The sequence below is a fragment of the Lampris incognitus genome, chromosome 8 (assembly GCF_029633865.1).
Source record: "Lampris incognitus isolate fLamInc1 chromosome 8, fLamInc1.hap2, whole genome shotgun sequence".
NCBI lineage: Eukaryota > Metazoa > Chordata > Actinopteri > Lampriformes > Lampridae > Lampris > Lampris incognitus.
In genome coordinates this window covers 21,753,282-21,772,305 of record NC_079218.1, presented here as the reverse complement: position 1 = coordinate 21,772,305, position 19,024 = coordinate 21,753,282, and the positions used below count along the sequence as shown (strand labels likewise).

Here is a 19,024-nt window from a genome sequence, read left to right as displayed (position 1 = left end):
GTCCTGGATTTGAACCCCAGGCAGTCCCAGGTCCTTTCTGTGTGGAGTTTGCATGTTCTCCCCGTATCTGCGTGGGTTTCCTTCGGGTGCTCTGGTTTCCTCCCACCATCAAAAAGACATGCATGTTAGGGTTAATACTCCTGTCTGTGTCCCTGACCAAGGCAGTGGAAAGAAGAACTGGAGTTGGTCCCCGGGCACTGCAGCTGCCCACTGCTCCTATACAATAGGATGGATTGAATGCAGAGAACACATTCATTGTAAGAATGCAGTGTTGAATAAAGTGGCTATCATGTTTAATTTCATTTATGTCAACTCATAAAAAGCAACTAAAATATGATTTGACAGTTGTATTCATGAGCTCTTCCAGACATTTAAATGAAAAACAATCTATTCTGTTTAGTAAAAAGAATTAAGATAGACCTGTTTTTCACTATGAAGTGCCACATTTCTCATGTTTAAGTGCAAATGTTTTTATCAGTTAACTTAAAGAGCCCTTGCTAACCTTTCAGTTATGAACACAAGCCACGTACATCTATGCTTCATCAGCCTTGGATTTACAAGGTTCTGTCTGTGCTTGGTTTGGAGATATTGAGCTTCAAAATGTTACCATCCTAGGCGTAGCTTAAAGATGATATCGATCGATGTTTTCACTTTGCATTGATTGATATTGGATCGTCGATCATTAAATTGATCCAGATCGATGGTTCATTACACCCCTGCTCTCAGATCAGTCAGATCACATTAAACCAAAGTCAGTCCCAGGGGAGAATCGGGTTTTCGCATGGTACTATATAGCCAAGCACAGACGAGTAGCAGGTTTCCCCCAAATATTTATAGAGGAGGCTGAATTCCCAAGTGTCTTCATCACAACATCAGAAAATAATATTTGTATTTGACAACCGCGGTGACAGACTACTCCCAGAAAAGACAAAGGGAGTCTATTTTGCATAGTAAAGGATTTGTTTTAATGTGCATTAAGCTTTTGTTATTCACGCCTCGTCAGTCAATCTCAAAAGGGGTTAGACGTGGGTGTCCAAGTAGTGTAGCATTCTATTCCTTTGCCTACCAACACGGTGATCGCCGGTTCAAGTCCCCGTGTTACCTCCGGCTTGGTCGGGCGTCCCTACAGACACAGTTGGCCTTGTCTGCAGGTGGGAAGCCAGTTGTGGTTATGTGTCCTGGTCGCTGCACTAGCGCCTCCTCTGGTCAGTTGGGACGCCTATTCGGAGGGGAGGGGGAACTGGGATGAATAGCGCGACCCTCCCATGCACTACATCCCCCTGGCGAAACTCCTCACTGTCAGGTGAAAAGAAGTGGCTGGAGACTCCACATGTATATGAGGAAGCATGTGATAGTCTGCAGCCCTCCCCGGATCGGTAGAGGAGGTGGAGCAGCGACTGAGATGGCTCAGAAAATAGGGTAATTGGCCAAGTACAATTAGGGATGTGGTGTGTCTGTCAGAGTCAGCACAGGACACAGGATGGAGGATGGTTAGGTTTGTCCATTGGGACATTGGTACCAATTTTCATTGAGGCATCAATTTGCAATCTCACGGGAGAAAGCAGTAATGGTTAGTTATTTGTTTTTCCTATCCGAGAAAAAAGTGTCACAGTCAGCTGGTGTGTGTGAGGAACAATACCGAACAGGAGAATTAAAGAAGCACCGCTCCACTGCCTCGTTTGAAACGGAGACAGTCGAGTTAAACATCAAAAACATATTAAGCATTACGGATGTCTACAAGTTTGCATAAAGCCCCATCATTTCATAAGCAAAACATTAAAGGACAAGTTCGCTATTTTTGAACCCAAACCTCATTAAAACATATTGCTAGTGACTAGACAATGGATATGGCTGACCAGGTTCGTAAAGGTAGCATGAAGGAGGAAGGTCTGCACACTCTTCAAGGAAAATCTAACTGATCAAAACGTTGCAAGTAAATTAGTTTTTGGGAGCATGCAAACCTTACGCCTTCATTCTAGTTTTGCAATTTTTGTACCATCAAGAGTTAAAGGGAAGGTTTACAAGATGGTTGTGAGGCCAGCTATGTTATATGGTTTGGAGATGGTGGCGCTGACAAAAAGACAGGAGGCGGAGCTGGAGGTGGCAGAGTTGAAGATGCTAAGATTTTCATTGAGAGTGATGAAGAACGACAGGATTAGGAACGAGTATATTAGAGGGACAGCTCAGGTTGGACAGTTTGGAGACAAAGCAAGAGAGTCAAGATTGAGATGGCTTGGACGTGTGGAGGAGAGATGCTGTGTATATTGGGAGAAGGATGCTGAATATGGAGCTGCCGTGGTGAGGGAAGACATGCAGGTGGCTGGTGTGAGAGAGGAAGATGCAGAGGACAGGAAGACATGGAAACGGATGATCCGCTGTGGCAACCCCTAACGGGAGCAGCTGAAAGTAGTAATAGTAGGCGTTAATAATGTTTATAATGTTTTCTGGATGTGTGCATACTTGGTTCCTCTTCTCAAGTTCCTGAAGGACCTTTGCCAATAGATAGGACAACATCAAAACCTAAAACTGCAATGAAACTCTTTTTCATTTCAAATTGATCTCTGGAATTTGGATTGCTCAAACAGTACTGATTTAAAAACCAAAAAAATAAATAAATAACTAAATAAAAACGATGATCATCAAGTGTCTTTTTGCATGTACAATAATCAAGGTAAGGAAATCATAGAAAGTTGAATCAGTTCGTCTGGACGCATTTTATTGAGACGTTTATTTCTCTCAGTAAACATGTCCAGATGAACTGATTCAACTTTCTGTGATCATCAGGATTCCAACTTCAATGAAAAACAATAATGTTTTTTCAAGAAGTTGGCACCATGCAATTCTGGCACCATGCAATTCACCATGCAATTCTGTTGGACATCTCTGGGTCAGCTGTCGGCCATCCTGTCTGCCACCCTGCCACCACATTTCACCACAGTGAGCATATTAATTTGATGCTTCAACAGAAATGTTGACCAGAGCACCAAAGCTGACCTTATAAATGGTCACTACAACAACAATAAACAGATATTTACTGTGTTCTGTCTAATAAACGACAGATGTTTTAAGATGTAATAAGGGGGGGAAAAACAGCCCCAATCATGTCATCTCCACACTCAGCAGTTTTCAGCGGACTAAAAAAATCTGTTTACTCTGTGCTGTAATATTTCAGTAGGAAAAAGAAAAGATTTTTCATCTATTCTATCAACTCTTTGCTGTGTCTGAGTCTGTTAAGACGTTCCCTCTCTGTCCTGTTATGACCTCTCTCTCTCTCTCCTCTCTCTTGCTCTCTCTCTCTCTCCTTCTTTCCCTCTCTCTCTGCTCTCTCTCTCTCCTCTCTCTCTCCCCCTTTGTCTTTCTCCCTTTTTTGTGGAGTAGAACAAACCATGTCAGCTCGTTTTTGTGATCTACCCCTGTTACAGTATGCTTATAATTTCCTTATGCTGATTTTTTTTTTTTATCTCAAAGGTTTGCGTTTCCATTCCTTACTAAGTTTGCCATATGAATGGCCAGTGGGCTGGATGAACAACAACCAGTTCAGTTTCTAGTGTCAAGCCGAGAGCGATAAGAACGTGAAGAGGTCAGTGTAGAAAACGTTGTGTTTAACTTACCAACCCCCAACGTGTTGCTCACGCCAGGCCTGTGTGAGCAGCAGGATACGCCTTTGTCCACACCAGCTCCTACACATCAGTGATTGCGTTACCGAGGGGATTAAAATGTTCAAAATAACTGATATGAATGCATAATATCATCGTGTGCAACCTTTAAAGGTGTTCTGAGAAGTTGATGTGCCTTGGCACTGAATAATGTGTTTTTTTTCTGTGTCTATTGATTTACTGGTGTGACGTGTGTATGCATGAAATTTGTTTTTCAACAGGACAAATGGGGGGGAAAAAGGTATTGTTTGTCAACCCTTTTAAACCCGCTGTTTGCATTCTGATTTGGTCTTAAAATGGTGCTGTCATTGCAGTTCATAGTTCATTATTAAATAGGCGGCGTGTGGATCAATCTGCTGTGCTGTTGCGCTTGAGGGGCTTTAAGGGCGATGTTGTCTCATCACGCTCCTCTTCCCCCTGCGTTTTCTGACCTTCATCTCTGCTGTTCGGTAAAAATGCAACCACAAAGCTGCAGTTTTGAGGTTTTTTTGTTTGTTTTTTTCCCGCTTTCATGTTTTAGCTGAAAATGGCACCCATTTGACCCCTAGAAAAGTGTTAAACCCCACGATAATTTCAAACTAGGGCGCATTGGATCATAGAGCTGAAGCACGCCTGTTGTGTGACGTTATAAGCAGAAGGATATTTGTTTCACGTTTGTAATTGGAAGTAGGCCTAATGTTGATTGCACATTTTTAATTGAGTAGCTAACATTACATTTTTTTTTTACATAATATCCTGATTGGACGTTTAACATGGACGTTCTGAACTAGATGCTTTTTGCAGCAGTTTAACAGCGCTAAAGTTGGCTCATCTGAATCGCATCTTTATCTAACCAGCTACCCAGAAAAGCAAGCTGACACATCCGAATTCCTTCAACATGGGCGCCCGGGTAGCGTAGCGGTCTGTTCCATTGGCTACCAACACGGGAGTCAGCGGTTCGAATCCCCGTGTTACCTCTGGCTTGGTCGGGCGTCTCTACAGACACAATTGGCCGTGTCTGTGGTTGGGAAGTTGGATGTGGGTATTTGTCCCGGTCGCTGCACTAGCACCTCCTCTGGTCGGTCGGGGCGCCCCCCGGATCAGAGGGGGTGGCACAGCGACCGGAACGGCTCAAAAAGAGCGGGGCAATTGGCCAGTTACAATTGGGGTGAAAACGGGGGGAAATAGAAAGAGAAAAAAAAGGAATTCCTTCAACACGGGTATCCGGGTAGCGTAGCGGTCTCTTCCGTTGCCTACCAACACAGGATCACTGGTTCGAATCCCCATGTTACCTCCTGCTTGGTCAGGTGTCCCTACAGACACAGTTGGCCATGTCTGTGGGAGGGAAGCCAGATGTGGATATGTGTCTTGGTCGCTGCACTAGCACTTCCTCTGGTCAGTCGGGGTGCCTGTTCGGGGGGGGGGGATCTGGGGGGAATAGCATCATCCTCCTACACGCTATGTCCCCCCAGTTAAACTCCTCACTGTCTGGTGAAAAGAAGGGGCAGGCGATTCCACATGTATCGGAGGAGACGTGGTAGTCTGCAGCCCTCCCTGGATCGGCAGAGGGGGTGGAGCAGCGACCGGGACGGATTTGGAAAATAGGGTAATTGGCCAAGTACATTTGGGGAGAAAAAGGGAGGGGGAATTCCTTCAACACTTTTATCAGCATATTGATTTATTTGAACATGTTTAAAGGCGCTAAAGCAACATCTTACCTTGCCGATGGCTTTTCTGAAACCCAACCTGGAATGAAACCAGATGGGCATATTTTACAAGACAGAATACAGGGGAGAGACTAAGAGAGAGTAGAGTAGGGGGTGCAGAAAAAAAAATATTTTGCCAATATTTTTACCAATGAGGATTTTAATGTTGGGTGGCACAGTGGCGCAGTGGTTAGCGCGATCGCCTCACAGCAAGAAGGTCCTGGGCTCGAGCCCCGGGGTAGTCCAACGTTGGGGGTCGTCCCGGGTCGTCCTGTGTGGAGTTTGCATGTTCTCCCCGTGTCTGCGTGGGTTTCCTTAGGGTGCTCCGGTTTCCTCCCACAGTCCAAAGACATGTAGGTCAGGTGAATCGGCCATACTAAATTGTCCCTAGGTATGAATGTGTGTGGGTGTGTGTGTCGGCCCCGTGCGATAGTCTGGCGACCTATCCAGGGTGTCTCCCCGCCTGCCACCCAATAACTGCTAGGATAGGCTCCAGCATCCCTTCGACTCTGAGAGCAGGATAAGTGGTTCGGAAAATGGATGGATTTTAATGTGGATTAAAAAAAAATAATCTTTGAGGCGTTACAACAGCATATATTTTGAAATACACTCACAAACACTTTTTCAGGGGTGACCCCCCCCCCCCAATTTCTACACAGATGGTACAATTAAACATCAGTTTTTGTGTGAGTGAATTAGAAGGCCAGTTTATTGGGTGCTTTGCATCTAAAAAACAAAATGACAAATTTTTTTTTTACTGTTTTTTTCCCCCACAAAGATAAGTTTAAGATTTGAGGCTGGGAAAATTGATTTTGCTTGTCTGTTTATTTATTTATTTATGATCCCCATTAATCACTGCCTCAGCAGCGACTCTTTTCCCTGGGGTCAAACAGTACAGCAGTTACAATTTAAAAGTCAACAAGCAAAAAACAACATATATCAATATAACAGCAATAACCAGAAAGATTCACAAAACTGAACTTATCAAACAGCTTTGAGCACTACACGAAATTTTATATACCCAATTAGACAAAAACAAAAAAAATTCCATAACTGAGGAAAAAATAGATTAATTAATTAAATTAATTAAAGCAGACATAACTCAGAATACAGTAAACAAATATAAAAATTAGACCTAATCTAAAACAATCTCTTTTCGGCATTGTATATTCTCTCAGCTTCTTCTTGAAGCCAACTCTGCTGGTAATTGAAACCACATGTTTTGGAAGTCCGTTCCAGTAGGTAATTGCCCTGTACATTGCAGTCTTTTTTAAGGTTCTGGGTTTAGGCACGGTGAAATGACCCCTTAAGGCTTATTGTATATTTCTCAAATATCTGGAGCAGACATTCTACCAACAAGCGTTTCACACTCCTCTGTCTTTCATCAAAATAATTTCTTTCCCCTAACCCGTCTTGAACATCCATACCCTCCACGCCTCTGTGTGTCTGCCATCTCTACTTCTTTTCTGTTCATTCCCGCATCCTGTCCTTTTATCAGTCGCTGTCCGTGTCCTTCCTGCCACGTCTGCTATTCAGTGAGATGTCTCAAATGTTTTGTCAGTCATGACGTTGTTGTATCCTTGGTCTTGTCCTGTATTCCCTCTTCTCTCCATCCATTATCTAGTCAATATATTTGTTACTCCAATGCATTCCTACTAATTCCCCTCTAGCATCTGTTTTTTTTTCTCTATATAAATTATCTGGTCAATCTTTCTTCCACTCCTCACTCACAAGGCATGTTCCGCCTCCACAGCTGTTTCTCCTCTATTAACATACTTATCTGATGGCAATCTTAACTGGCTATTCCTCCTGGCTTCTCTCTTTTCTGTCAGCTTTGTGCAAGCTATTCCCCTACACTCGAGCAACTCTGTCGCTTTAAATAGCATGGCCAGAGAAAAATTGCTGGGTGTAAATTACTGAGCTAACCGTACTCAATTTTTCCAAATAGCCAAGATCCTCTTTTACTGCTCCAATTCAAACGAGAAGAAGATATGGAAAACGCAGTTACGATCTTTGGGTTACTGCATAATGCATTACTCATTACTAATGTACATGTCTCATGTTGGTTATTAAGACCGGTCACTACCGGTCTCAGCCAATGGGAGTTTGCAGGGTTGATTGGTTGGGTGTTGGCTAATTGATACTTACACACAAATAAAAAAAGTCAGTGCTTAGTCTCCAGGATGAACTGGATAGATAGGGTTCATAAAGTTATTCCATTGCCTACCAACACGGGGATCGCCAGTTTGAATCCTCGTGTTACCACCAGCTTGGTCGGGGGTCCCTACAGACACAATTGGCTGTGTCTGCGGGTGGGAAACCGGATGTGGGTATGTGTCCTGGTCTCCACACTAGCGCCTCCTCTGGTCGGTTGGGGCACCTGTTCAGGGGGGAGGGGGAACTGGGGGGAATACCGTGATCCTCCCACACGCTATGTCCCCCTGGTGAAACTCCTCACTGTCAGGTGAAAAGAAGTGGCTGGTGACTCCACATGTATCGGAGGAGGCATGTGGTAGTCTGCAGCCCACCAGAGGTGCTGGAGCAGCGACCGGGAGGACTTGGAAGAGTGGGGTAATTGGCTGGATACAATTGGGGAGAAAAAGGGGAAAAGTCCAAGAAAAAAAGTCTATTTGACTATACTGCTAGTATGTATAATATGGCCTGGCAGCCTGTCCAGGGTGTCTCCCCGCCTGCCGCCCAATGACTGCTGGGATAGGCTCCAGCAATCCTGAGAGCAGGATGAGCGGTTTGGATAATGGATGGGACATGTGACCAAGTAAGCTTTACTGACATTCTGTGGAAATCTCAACCTTCTTATCAAAAGATGAGGTGAAGTCCTGGTTGAGCAGATCCCACTGCGAGAAAAAAAGCAAGACACTGAGCTTATGTTTTTGGATTTATTTTAAATTTTGCTGTAAAATAATCTCCACTGGTAAACTTAACTGTAAATTCACTAATGTGTTAATTCTAATTCAGTTCAGTTCACTCAGTTCAATTTATTGTCATTTGGCTGTTCCAGCGATGGGGATTGTAACAGTCCATAATGATACAATAGTAAATGACATAGCTTGAGACTATATGTTAAATCATACACCATTTTTAAAATTTTATTTACAGCCAATTTGAATCTATTTGCAGTTACAGGATACCGACTTTGCAAGAATTGTTCATACGTCCCATTAATGCTGGTCACTTATTTGCTTGGGCAAAGGGAGTCCCCGCATTAGCAGCTATTGGAAGCTGCATAAGCTTTTGTGACCTTTTAATTTGCCATCTAGCTATGATAGTTAGCTGGATTAGTCTTTGCTAGAACTGTGGTAGATTTGTTTTCCAGTCACCGCAAGCAGAAGAGAGATGATTGAATGTAATGGTAGAGAGATATATTGTCTCAATGGGTTGTCTTCTATAGCTTCCAGCCATGGTGCTGCTCAGGTTAGACAGCTCTGCCGCGTGTGTGTGCGTGTGCGTGTGTGTGTGTGTTTTGGGGATTTCAAACAGTTGACATTAGCTGACATCCCAGATCTCTTGCCAATCATGCTAGGCATTGGTACAGTAAAGACTGTGTCCTCTTCGAGCACTGACAATACTATTAAAACCTCATAGCTTTTCCTTTGCTACCTATTTACTCTGTTTCTCTCTCTCTCTCTTTTCATCTGTCCTGCAGTGAAGGGAAACTGACCTCCATTATGAATCCTGTGTACAGTCCTGTCCAACCCGGAGCCCCTTATGGCAACCCAAAGAACATCACATACACAGGTGAGCTCAAATTAAGCACATCAATTAACATGACATTTGTAAAATCTGTTTTTTTTCCCAGATTAAAGAGGTAAAAGAAGATTAATTAGGAACTAATTCTCACTTTGTAACCCTGTTTTGTTTTTGTTTTTTCTACTGTGTCAAGACTATCTCGTTAGCTTTTTGAGCCTTGGCTCACCTTTGCAGGGGTTGATAGGATAGGTTGATAGGGATAATTAAATAGTCCTTTCCTCGAGCTATGCTATCATTAGAAGGCTCTGATGCTCTTCGTTACATTTAATCCTTTGACTTGTGTTCTTTCTCCTGCCCTGTCATATCTACAGTTGAGTTGATAATGCAGATGAAATCATGGGGTTTCATGTAATGATTAAAGATGAAATCAGGTCCTCAGAGGATATAGACATCCCAGCTACCTGACTAACTCTAGCCTTGATTCCACATTTTTTCAGAGGAACATTCAGTCAGGGCGGCACAGTGGCGCAGTAGTTAGCGCGGTCACCTCACAGCAAGAAGGTTCTGGGTTTGAGCCCTGGGGTAGTCCAACCTTGGGGGGGGGGGGGTCATTCCGGGTTGTCCTCTGTGTGGAGTTTGCATGTTCTCCCCATGTCTGCGTGGGTTTCCTCCGGGTGCTCCGGTTTCCTCCCACAGTTGAAAGACATGTAGGTCAGGTCAATCAGCCATACTAAATTGTCCCTAGGTGTATTTGTGTGTGTGTGTGTGTGTGTGTGGGTGGGTGGGCCCTGTGATGGCCTGGCAGCCTGTCCAAAGTGTCTCCCCGCCTGCCGCCCAATGACTGCAGGGATAGCCTCCAGCATCCCCGCAGCCCTGAGAGCAGGATAAGCGGTTTGGATAATGGACGGGCCATTCGGTCAATATGAAAAGCATTTTTGACCAAAGGAGTCATTGGATAAAATCCTACATTATCATATGGAGACACTACTTGACAACCAATTTTGGAAAAGCAGAAATTCAAAACAATTATTGTTCCATTCCTACAGATGAGGAAAAACTTTTGTTTTGTTTCGTAGGACACAGTTATGTAAATGACTAGTCTGGCTGTCTTTGTGGTTTTTATGATCAGATTGAAAATAACCTCACAACCTTCAGCAGCCAAGCAAGTAGTTTGCTGTGTACATTGAATTGTGAATTGATAATACACATGCAAGCTGTATGCACAGTGACAGATGGAAACCGGGAAGTTAAGAAAGGGTGACTTTAGAAGTCTGTAAACAATTCCTTGCTTCTTGCTTGGCCAGATGTCAGAAAATTAAAGACAAAGACAGACCATTCTGTGTGTGTGTGTGTGTGTGTGTGTGTGTGTGTGTGTGTGTGTGTGTGTGTGTGTGTGTGTGTGTGTGTGTGTGTGTGTGTGTGTGTGTGTGTGTGTAAAGAACAGGGCAGAGAATGAACAAGAAAGAAACTGAAAGCTTGGAATTTGTATTTGGGTTGGCAAGACCTATACTACTTAGCTGTGAAGCCCCTCTCTGGGCTGGTAAACAAACTGACTTTTAACAGTTGACAAACAGACTCAAAAAGGAACTGCTAATGCATATAGCAGTGCCTCTACAATGTCAATATCCACTATTCTTCCTGCTAGTCATCAACCATTCACTGAGGGCAGCATCTTTATCTCTGGTTGGTTAGTTGGAGATTCCTTGAGTTTATTTATTAATGGATGCGTCAAGTCTTTGACCGAATAAACACCAAATAAATCTTATATATCTATTGTTGAGTCACAAAAACTTGACGGAAATTGATTAGACAATTGACCTTGCGGTTGCCTCATAGCAAGAAGGTCCTTAGGTCCTGGGTTCAAGCCCCGGGGTAGTCCAACCTTGGGGGTCGTCTCAGGTCGTGCTCTGTGTGGAGTTTGCATGTTCTCCCCATGTCTGCGTGGGTTTCCTCCGGGTGCTCCGGTTTCCTCCCACAGTCCAGAGATAGGTAGGTCAGGTACATCGGCCGTACTAAATTGTCCCTATAGTCGTGTGTGTGTGTGTGTGTGTGTGTGTGTGTGTGTGTGTGTGTGTGTGTGTGTCGGCCTTGTGATGGCCTGGCGGCCTGTCCAGGGTGTCTCCCCGCCTGCCGCCCAATGACTGCAGGGGTAGGTTCCAGCATCTCCGCGACCCTGAGAGCAGGATAAGCGGTTTGGATAATGGATGGATGGATGATTAGACAATGATGAGACAATCCCATACTGTAACGATGTGGGATTGTCAAATTTAATGCAAAATGAGAACTTTCCTTAACCACCAAGTATGACATTTATTATTTTTAGTAGTAATATATATATATATATATATATAATCTCACTCTCATCATCAGCCGCTTCTCTGGAGTCGGGTCGCGGTGGCAGCAAGCTAAGTAGGGCACTCCAGGCATCCCTCTCCCCAGCAATGCTCTCCAGCTCCTCCTGGGGGATCCCAAGGCGTTCCAGGCCAGATTGGACATGTAGTCCCTCCAGGGAGTTCTGGGTCTACCCTGGGGTCTCCTCCCAGTTGGACGTGCCCAGAAAACCCAAAAAAAAAGGCGCCCAGAAGGCATCCCAATCAGATGCCCGAACCACCTCAACTGGCTCCTTTTGACGCGAAGGAGCCATGGCTCTACTCCCAAGCTCCCTCCGGATGTCCGAGCTCCTCACCCTATCTCTAAGGCTGAGCCCAGACACCCTACGGAGGAAAGTCATTTCAGCTGCTTGTATCCACGATCTCACCCATTTGGTCACTACCCAAAGCTCGTGACCATAGATGAGGGTTGGAACGAAGATTGACTGGTACATTGAGAGCTTTGCCTTCTGGCTCAGCGCCCTCTTCACCACAACGGTCCAGTACAACGTCCGCATCACTGCTGATGCTGCACCAATCCGCCTATCAATCTCCTGCTCCATCCTACCCTCACCCGTGAACAAGACCCCGAGGTACTTGAACTCCTTCACTTGAGGCAACAACCCATCCCCAACCCAGAGGGAGCAATTCACCATTTTCCCTCAGACTTGGAGGTGCTGTCTCTCATCCCGGCCATTTCACACTCAGCTTCAAACCGCCCCAGTGCGCGGTGGAGGTTGCCTTTTATATATGTGTGTGTGTGTGTATGTGTGTGTGTGTATTATAAGGCGTCATCAGGATACATAGAGGGTGCCAGTAAATACAAAATACGTGAGGTTTAACTGATTTTGGACCCAAAAAGGAGACCTCAGATATGTGACTTGGAATAGTTCAATTGCAGTTTTATTGTAAGGAAGTGGAGATGGAGGTTTGAAGAGCTGAGCCCGAGTACGGTGGAGCGAGACAGGCAGGCAGAGACCACTGACGGATATGAACCTGAGGCACAGGAAAACACAGAGTACGGGTAACACGAGAGATTTAACTGACAGAAAACTTAAACTTGGCTGTAACGAAAGTACCACGTTGGCAAACTGAACGATCTGGCAAAGACTGGAGTGTAGAGCCGGGGTATCTATACTGCCGGAGCATGATGAGTGGATGGGTTGCAGATGTGCCGTTGATTGGCAGCAGAAGGGAAATGGAGTGCCTAGACAGACAGACAGAGAGCGAGACAAACAGACAGACAGACAGAGTGACCGACAGACAGACAGAGAGAGAGACAAACAAGGAACCAACAAGAAACACATGGGAGGGGTAAACAGCAGAAACACTAGGAATGAGGGAGAGGCACAGCTGGACCCATGACATTCTCATTGAATCCAGTAATTTTTTTATAAATAAGTGCGTTAGTGCTGTGCGTAGCCAGTGTTTGATGATAGATTACAGAGCTAGGCAGCAGAGCCAACATCCCTACTGTTACTCTGACACATGGCCCCTTTTGGGGAATTTATCAAGCCTCTTTCTATCGCCAAAGAATATATTTACGTGGGCCGGAGGGAAAAAAAAAAGTAAAATCAAGACCAGTTTCCACCATGTCGTGAGCTTTTCAAGTATGACATGTATGTATACATTTGACCATGAAGGCACTGACCACACAATGACAAAGAGACAACATTCTGTTAATATTCAGTTATGTTTTGCAGACATGAACCTAAATATTTGCACAAGTTTCAGCGCTATAATCAATACCACTGGAAAATGGCTTGTTAGTGAGTTATCACCATAAAACTCATCTTTACATTCAACATAGTTTTTATATTTAGAAAAATATTCCAATGATGGTTTTATAAGCAATAAACATTTCAGGATGTTTTTAAAGTAAATTGTTGTCATGCTTTTATCGAGTTGATTTCCCGAGGCAGATTTTTCTATTCAATTTCTGTGTGCTGCCATCCGACACAAAACTGCCTGAGCAGAGAGAAATAAAAAGGTTAAAAGTCCATGGCTCGGTTTTTCTGCCAAACAAACAGGAAAACAGAAGATGCCAAGGTTTCAAAGAAACCTGTGTCAGAGCAAAGGCACTGGAAGAATGCACACATCACATAGACAGAGCCTGAACAGAAACAGCTGAAACATGTTTATATCACTTCATGCAGTCTCAATCTCTGTCTCTTCAACTCTTTCTTGCTCTCTTGCCCTCTATCTCTCACAGACAAACAAACACAAAGACACACATAGCCTTTGGGACAGTATGTCATCCATGAGAGGAATGGATAACCCCCTCTACGTCCCTCATATAGGCACCGCTTACTGTACAAAATCACTTCCCTCTATTTTTCCTCACTTGTTCTTTGTTGCTTTCAGTAAAGCCGCAGTCACACTTGGCTCCATACATATGTAGTTAAATATTGTGACGTATGCTAGGATAGAAAGACAAATGAGTTGCAGTTGGTACCAGGCTTTACTCTCTCACACTACAGCACAGCCAAGACAACTACCTTGCACATTTGCCCTCTGCATACATGTAGTTGCAGGTTTAAAAATTAAGTGTCCCACAATATATGAGCATCCTGTTCCCAGTAATGGGTAGAGCCACCGTTTTGCCTAAGAACCACTCCAGCTGCCCTTTGGATGTTCTCATACATGTCCTGGATTCTGTCTGGTGAGCCATCGAACCATGTTTAGATCTTCATTCAGGTGTTGAAACCATCCCGGGGCACCATCTAATGGAGCAGGGGAACAGCATGTGACCAGTTTGTACCATAGCGTGCACTTAGTCCAGTAAAATGGGTTCATTTTGGGCCATGATGAGTACTTTGATGTTTCCCAGAAGAGCTCGCACTGTAACTTATCCACCAACATCTTAAACTGTGTGCAATAGACATTGTGGATTTACAACACCATATGTAGCATCCTCTAAATCTGTCCAGATGTAAGAAAACGGCTGAAAGACAGCTCACCGGGCCATTCCACCTGATATTCTACCTACAATTGCTTGAGGATCCATGTTTTATGCTCATTTCTCTGAGTCTTAATGCGTAGGCCATGGACACAAGCAGTGAGTTTCAGTCCTGTCATTAATACCGCTTTTGGAAGGCTCTGACATATACTTTTCTGTGGTGCTGTGTCATAGAGGTGTTCAATTCAGAGATATTTTCTGAAGCTGCCATTTTGTTGATTTTTTTTTTCCCGCTGTATAACAATTATGTTGCTAAGTGTTGGTCTTTCTTTGCTGCTGAGCTTCCACCGTACTGCTTCCCTTTTACGATGCTGTGTCTGTAATTTTGTGGTATTGATGCCCTGCCTTTTTGGCCTTATTTGAAACTATGTCATTTCCCCTATTCTTTGAAAACTCCAGCTTCGTCTCCATTGCTTTTTATAGATGCCTTTTTTAAACTTTGATTTATGCCCCCCCCCCCCCCACACACACACACACCAAGGAAGTCTGACATGTTTCTTCTCTCTGCCAGGCTATCCCACAGGTTTTCCTGCTGCAACAACTCCTACCTACACACCAAGTTTATACCAAACTGGCAATCCAGGATATCCGCCAGGTAGGACCACACGCATACACATGTATCAGGCTGCTAATACAGTTGATTTTAGAGGCAAGTGAAATGTAAAATGCTCACTGGGGTGCATGTTGTAGTGTTTGCATCGAGATATTGTAGAAATGGTCAAATCTGTGCCAACAGTTTCTATTTCTTTAGGTGTAGTTTAGCAGTAGCAATGGGTCTTGTATCTGTGCTTATTTCATGATAAATAGAATAATTTCTGTTTTTTAACTTTCAGTTCAGTGACCAGTAGGTCTAGATTGTTTTTCTCAATGTTTTTATTTCTCTGGTACTTTGCTGAATTAATGTGTATTTTGGGGAAGGGGCCGAATGAATGTTGGGAAATGGAGTTTGAACACTAATGTAGGGAAGAGCACACACAACTGCATAGCACTGGGAAAGCTTATATGAACAATGACTGATAAAGAAAGCTCACTTATAGCTTCTGGCATCTTTTCTGACAGACTATGACTGGCCATATTGTGGAATGGTCTTTGTGTGCATGTGTTTGTCTGTTGCATGTGTGTGTGTGGGATGGCTTGCCAGCATAGATTAGCTTCAGAAACAAGATATGAAGCTAGCCCATGTCTACCTGTGTGGCCACAAATGTAGTTTTCGAGAAATCCTCGGATTCATTATCTTGTCTTACATCTTTGAGCAGACAGGAAAATGTCTACTAACAGCAGTATGATTGATAGTGTGGATGACTTATGTATTTTGATGAATTTGTATTGTGGTTGGTTTGGGTGTGTATATTAAGGATAGTCAGGAAAGAAAGGGGCCAATAGAGGTTGTGTGATTGTATGAATTCCCAGTGATGGATATGTGTACTTGCACAACTTCTCCCCCTTGCAAGCTGCATGTCTTTTTAGTGTAATTGACTACTGTCTGTTTAAATACCCCCATTAGTTGTGCTTTAATACCCCAAAACTCATTGGGTTTTTTTTTTTTACAATAAATTGTTCTTCTCAGCACAGCAAGACTAACTGAACTCTTTTCACCTCATTGTATGAATTCCCACCCATCGTGATTTGTTTGTGTTTATTTCCACCTTTGGTAATACAAAGTTGATTGAGGTTTTTTTTTGTGATCATTTTGGTACCAAATATCTGTTGTTGCCATATTTACATTTCGTTTTGTACATTTTTGTATTACCTGTAGATGTGAGAGATTCTATTCTGATGTGTGACGTTGTCTTCGAGTTTTTATAGCCATATTATTATATATATGCAAGTGTGTGTGTGTGTGTTCATGCACCTATGAACACACATGTTTGCGTGCCGCTCCAGGCCACCATGGCAGTCACTTCACATGAAGACACCCTGTATCAACCAGCCACTTGCCTTGTGGCTGAGATCTCAACAGGACTGGAACTGGCAACTTGCTGTTGTTGTGGATGGGGTGATTGTTGTTGTCTTGGGGTCATTTGTACCACTGGAATTTACCCTGTTACAATAATGCACCGTTATTGCAGACTATGCACCCCATGTGACTCTAAAAAGTCATAGTGTAGAGGTAGCCGCACCTGAGATATAAAATTTGTATAAGAATGTGGTTCAACATTGGGAGTCGGTGCACTTCACAGTAGGCCTTGCAGCGAGATTGTGGTGCATGTTGGTGCCTGTATGTTTCTATATCTCTTCTCTGTCTATTATTCAGTTTCTATACCAGGAACCTGAGATTTAAACCTCTCTTGCTGCTGACCTTGGTTCGAAGGAAAGACCATGAAAGGGGCAGCCATTAAACTTTTAGTTAAAGCTGCCGTAGGCAGTATTATTTCATTACCATTTTGGTTGATCTAACTAATTTTGACCATTGCATGTTACTAACTATTTAGTTGAAGAGTTCCTTTAAAAAAAAGTGTGTCTGTGAGCACCCTGCCCTCTGTATTTAGTTTTTTTTAAAATTGGACCCAGTCTGAATCAAACAACTAATTGGGGTTAGCTAGCACGTCACTAACCAATCACAGCGACTCTGTGCAAACAAGGGTCATCCGGGTTCTGTGAGTCTTGGTTCAATGCGGCAGCACATATAGAAGCTGTGTCAAGAGCTATGGCAACTTGTGCTAAATTTTCAATACCTCCTTTAACTCCAATGCATATAGTACAAAACAAGCCAAAAGAAGGAAGATGTAAGAGGAGAAGAGAGAGACAAAGAAAGCCCTAAATAAAATTAAAAAAAGAGATCAGATGAGGGTCAACATTGGAGAGGCATTTTCGAGATGGTGAGAGCTACAGGAGTGTAAGGGGCTGAAGAGCGATGCGGAGTGATACGAGGCAGCAGAGAGAGGTGGAAGGTTTTGCATTGGAATGTTGATGTTGCCTACTGCAGCTTTAAATGAGGCGGTACATGTCAGGAGCCCCTCATTCCCTACTATGAGCCCTTACTGTGGCTTGTAGAAAGGTCAGGGGGACAGAGCTGTTCGTCCGTACAGTCAAGACCAGAATGGTCTTACAGTCAAGCACCAGATGCCCATCATATCCATCATTTTCCCTACTTCATTGTGTTCTCTGTTTTTTTTCTCCAACAATGGCAGTATGATCCCCATGTAGGTGGAGATTTGGGGCCATGCTACCCTTGGAAGAATTTTATATCAACTGTTAAGCAACTATTTAGTTATTTTAGTGACTTAAAATGATTCAATAATTTTATCAAGTCTGAGGTAAGATTCAACTGTATAAAGGTCCGCCCGGGTGGCGTGGCCTATTCCATTGCCTACCAACACGGGGATTGACAGATCAAATCCCCATGTTACCTCCAGCTTGGTCAGGCCTCCCTGCAGACACAATTGGCCATGTCTGCAGGTGGGAAGCTGTATGTGGGTATGTGTCCTGGTCGCTGCACTAGTGCCTCCTCTGGTCAGTCAGGGCATCTATACGGGGGGGAATGGGGGGACTAGCGTGATCCTCCTACGTGCTACATCCCCCTGGTGAAACTCCTCACTGTCAGGTGAAAAGAAGCGGCTGGTGACTCCACATGTATCGGAGGAGGTATGTGGTAGTCTGCAGCCCTCCCCGGATCAGCAGAGGGGGTGGAGCAGCAACCAGGACGGTTCGTAAGAGTGGGGTAATTGGCTAGATACAATTGGGGAGAAAGGGGGGGGGGGTTAATTGTATATGTATTGTGCAGTAGTTGCACGGAAAATAACATATATTTAAATAACAAATGGAGGGGGGTTAAACGGTGGCTTACTATATGAAAAAACATGGATCTAGCTTTAGTTTAATCTTGATAGACCGTCTTCCCAATGATGATAGCCCGAATGGAAGATTAAGGCTTATTGTTTTTCGGAGTTGTGAAGTCGAGACTAATGGACACTGTCTGCTGAATGTGATTCATGGCATTAGCGCTAACTGATAGGGACTTACAAGGCTATAGATAAGGATGACAAATAGGAGAATGAAATACAGCCAAGAAGAAATGCACTCAAACTGCCACCGGTCCTCCAAACACTTGCCCTGCATCAAAGCCTGTATACCCCAGAATACACCTAAGAACGATTAAACAAAAAAAACAACAACAAAAAAAAGACTGTATCAACACAAAAGTGGAAGTCAACAGTGGCTTTGATGGCCAACCATATTTGACCATGTGTTGTTTGAGTGGGGCTGTGTGTGTGTATAACACATATCTCTCTGTGTCTGTGTGTGGGACAGTGCTGCTGGTGAAGCAGGGCTGGCCTCAATCATCGATGGAGGTCGCAGGGGCCCAAGAGGGCTCCTATGATCCGGCTATGGACGCTGGCTCAGAGGGCCGACAATACCAGGCCTCGGCCGCAGCCCTCAGTAAATATCTACTTTTCTATTACACAAAAACGCTTGCACACGCACACACACATGCACACACACACACACACACACACACACACACACACACACACACACACACACACAATAACAAGGATACAGTTCAAATCCCTACTTAAATTTTCACCAATATTATGTAAAGCACTACATTTATGGACTTGAGCTTTAATATTTTGATGGCTCTTATCTGTTACGCAATTAAAGTAACAAGACACAATAAAATAACATGAATGCAACATAAAAACA

At 43.8% G+C, this 19,024-nt stretch overlaps 1 protein-coding gene across 2 annotated transcripts in view; it reads left to right on the top strand.

The window, feature by feature from the left end:
* Positions 1–19,024, top strand: part of LOC130116878 (protein FAM168A-like) — a 41,387-nt gene that overhangs the window by 9,865 nt on the left and 12,498 nt on the right. Inside the window, exons 2-4 of one of the 2 annotated variants that reach the window (XM_056284966.1) lie at positions 9,006–9,097; positions 14,889–14,972; positions 18,629–18,757. In XM_056284966.1, coding sequence (XP_056140941.1) covers positions 9,028–9,097; positions 14,889–14,972; positions 18,629–18,757 — 283 coding nt within the window. In that variant the 5' untranslated portion in view covers positions 9,006–9,027. The remainder of the gene's footprint in view (positions 1–9,005; positions 9,098–14,888; positions 14,973–18,628; positions 18,758–19,024) is intronic. The other variant, XM_056284967.1, reaches the window with a different exon arrangement.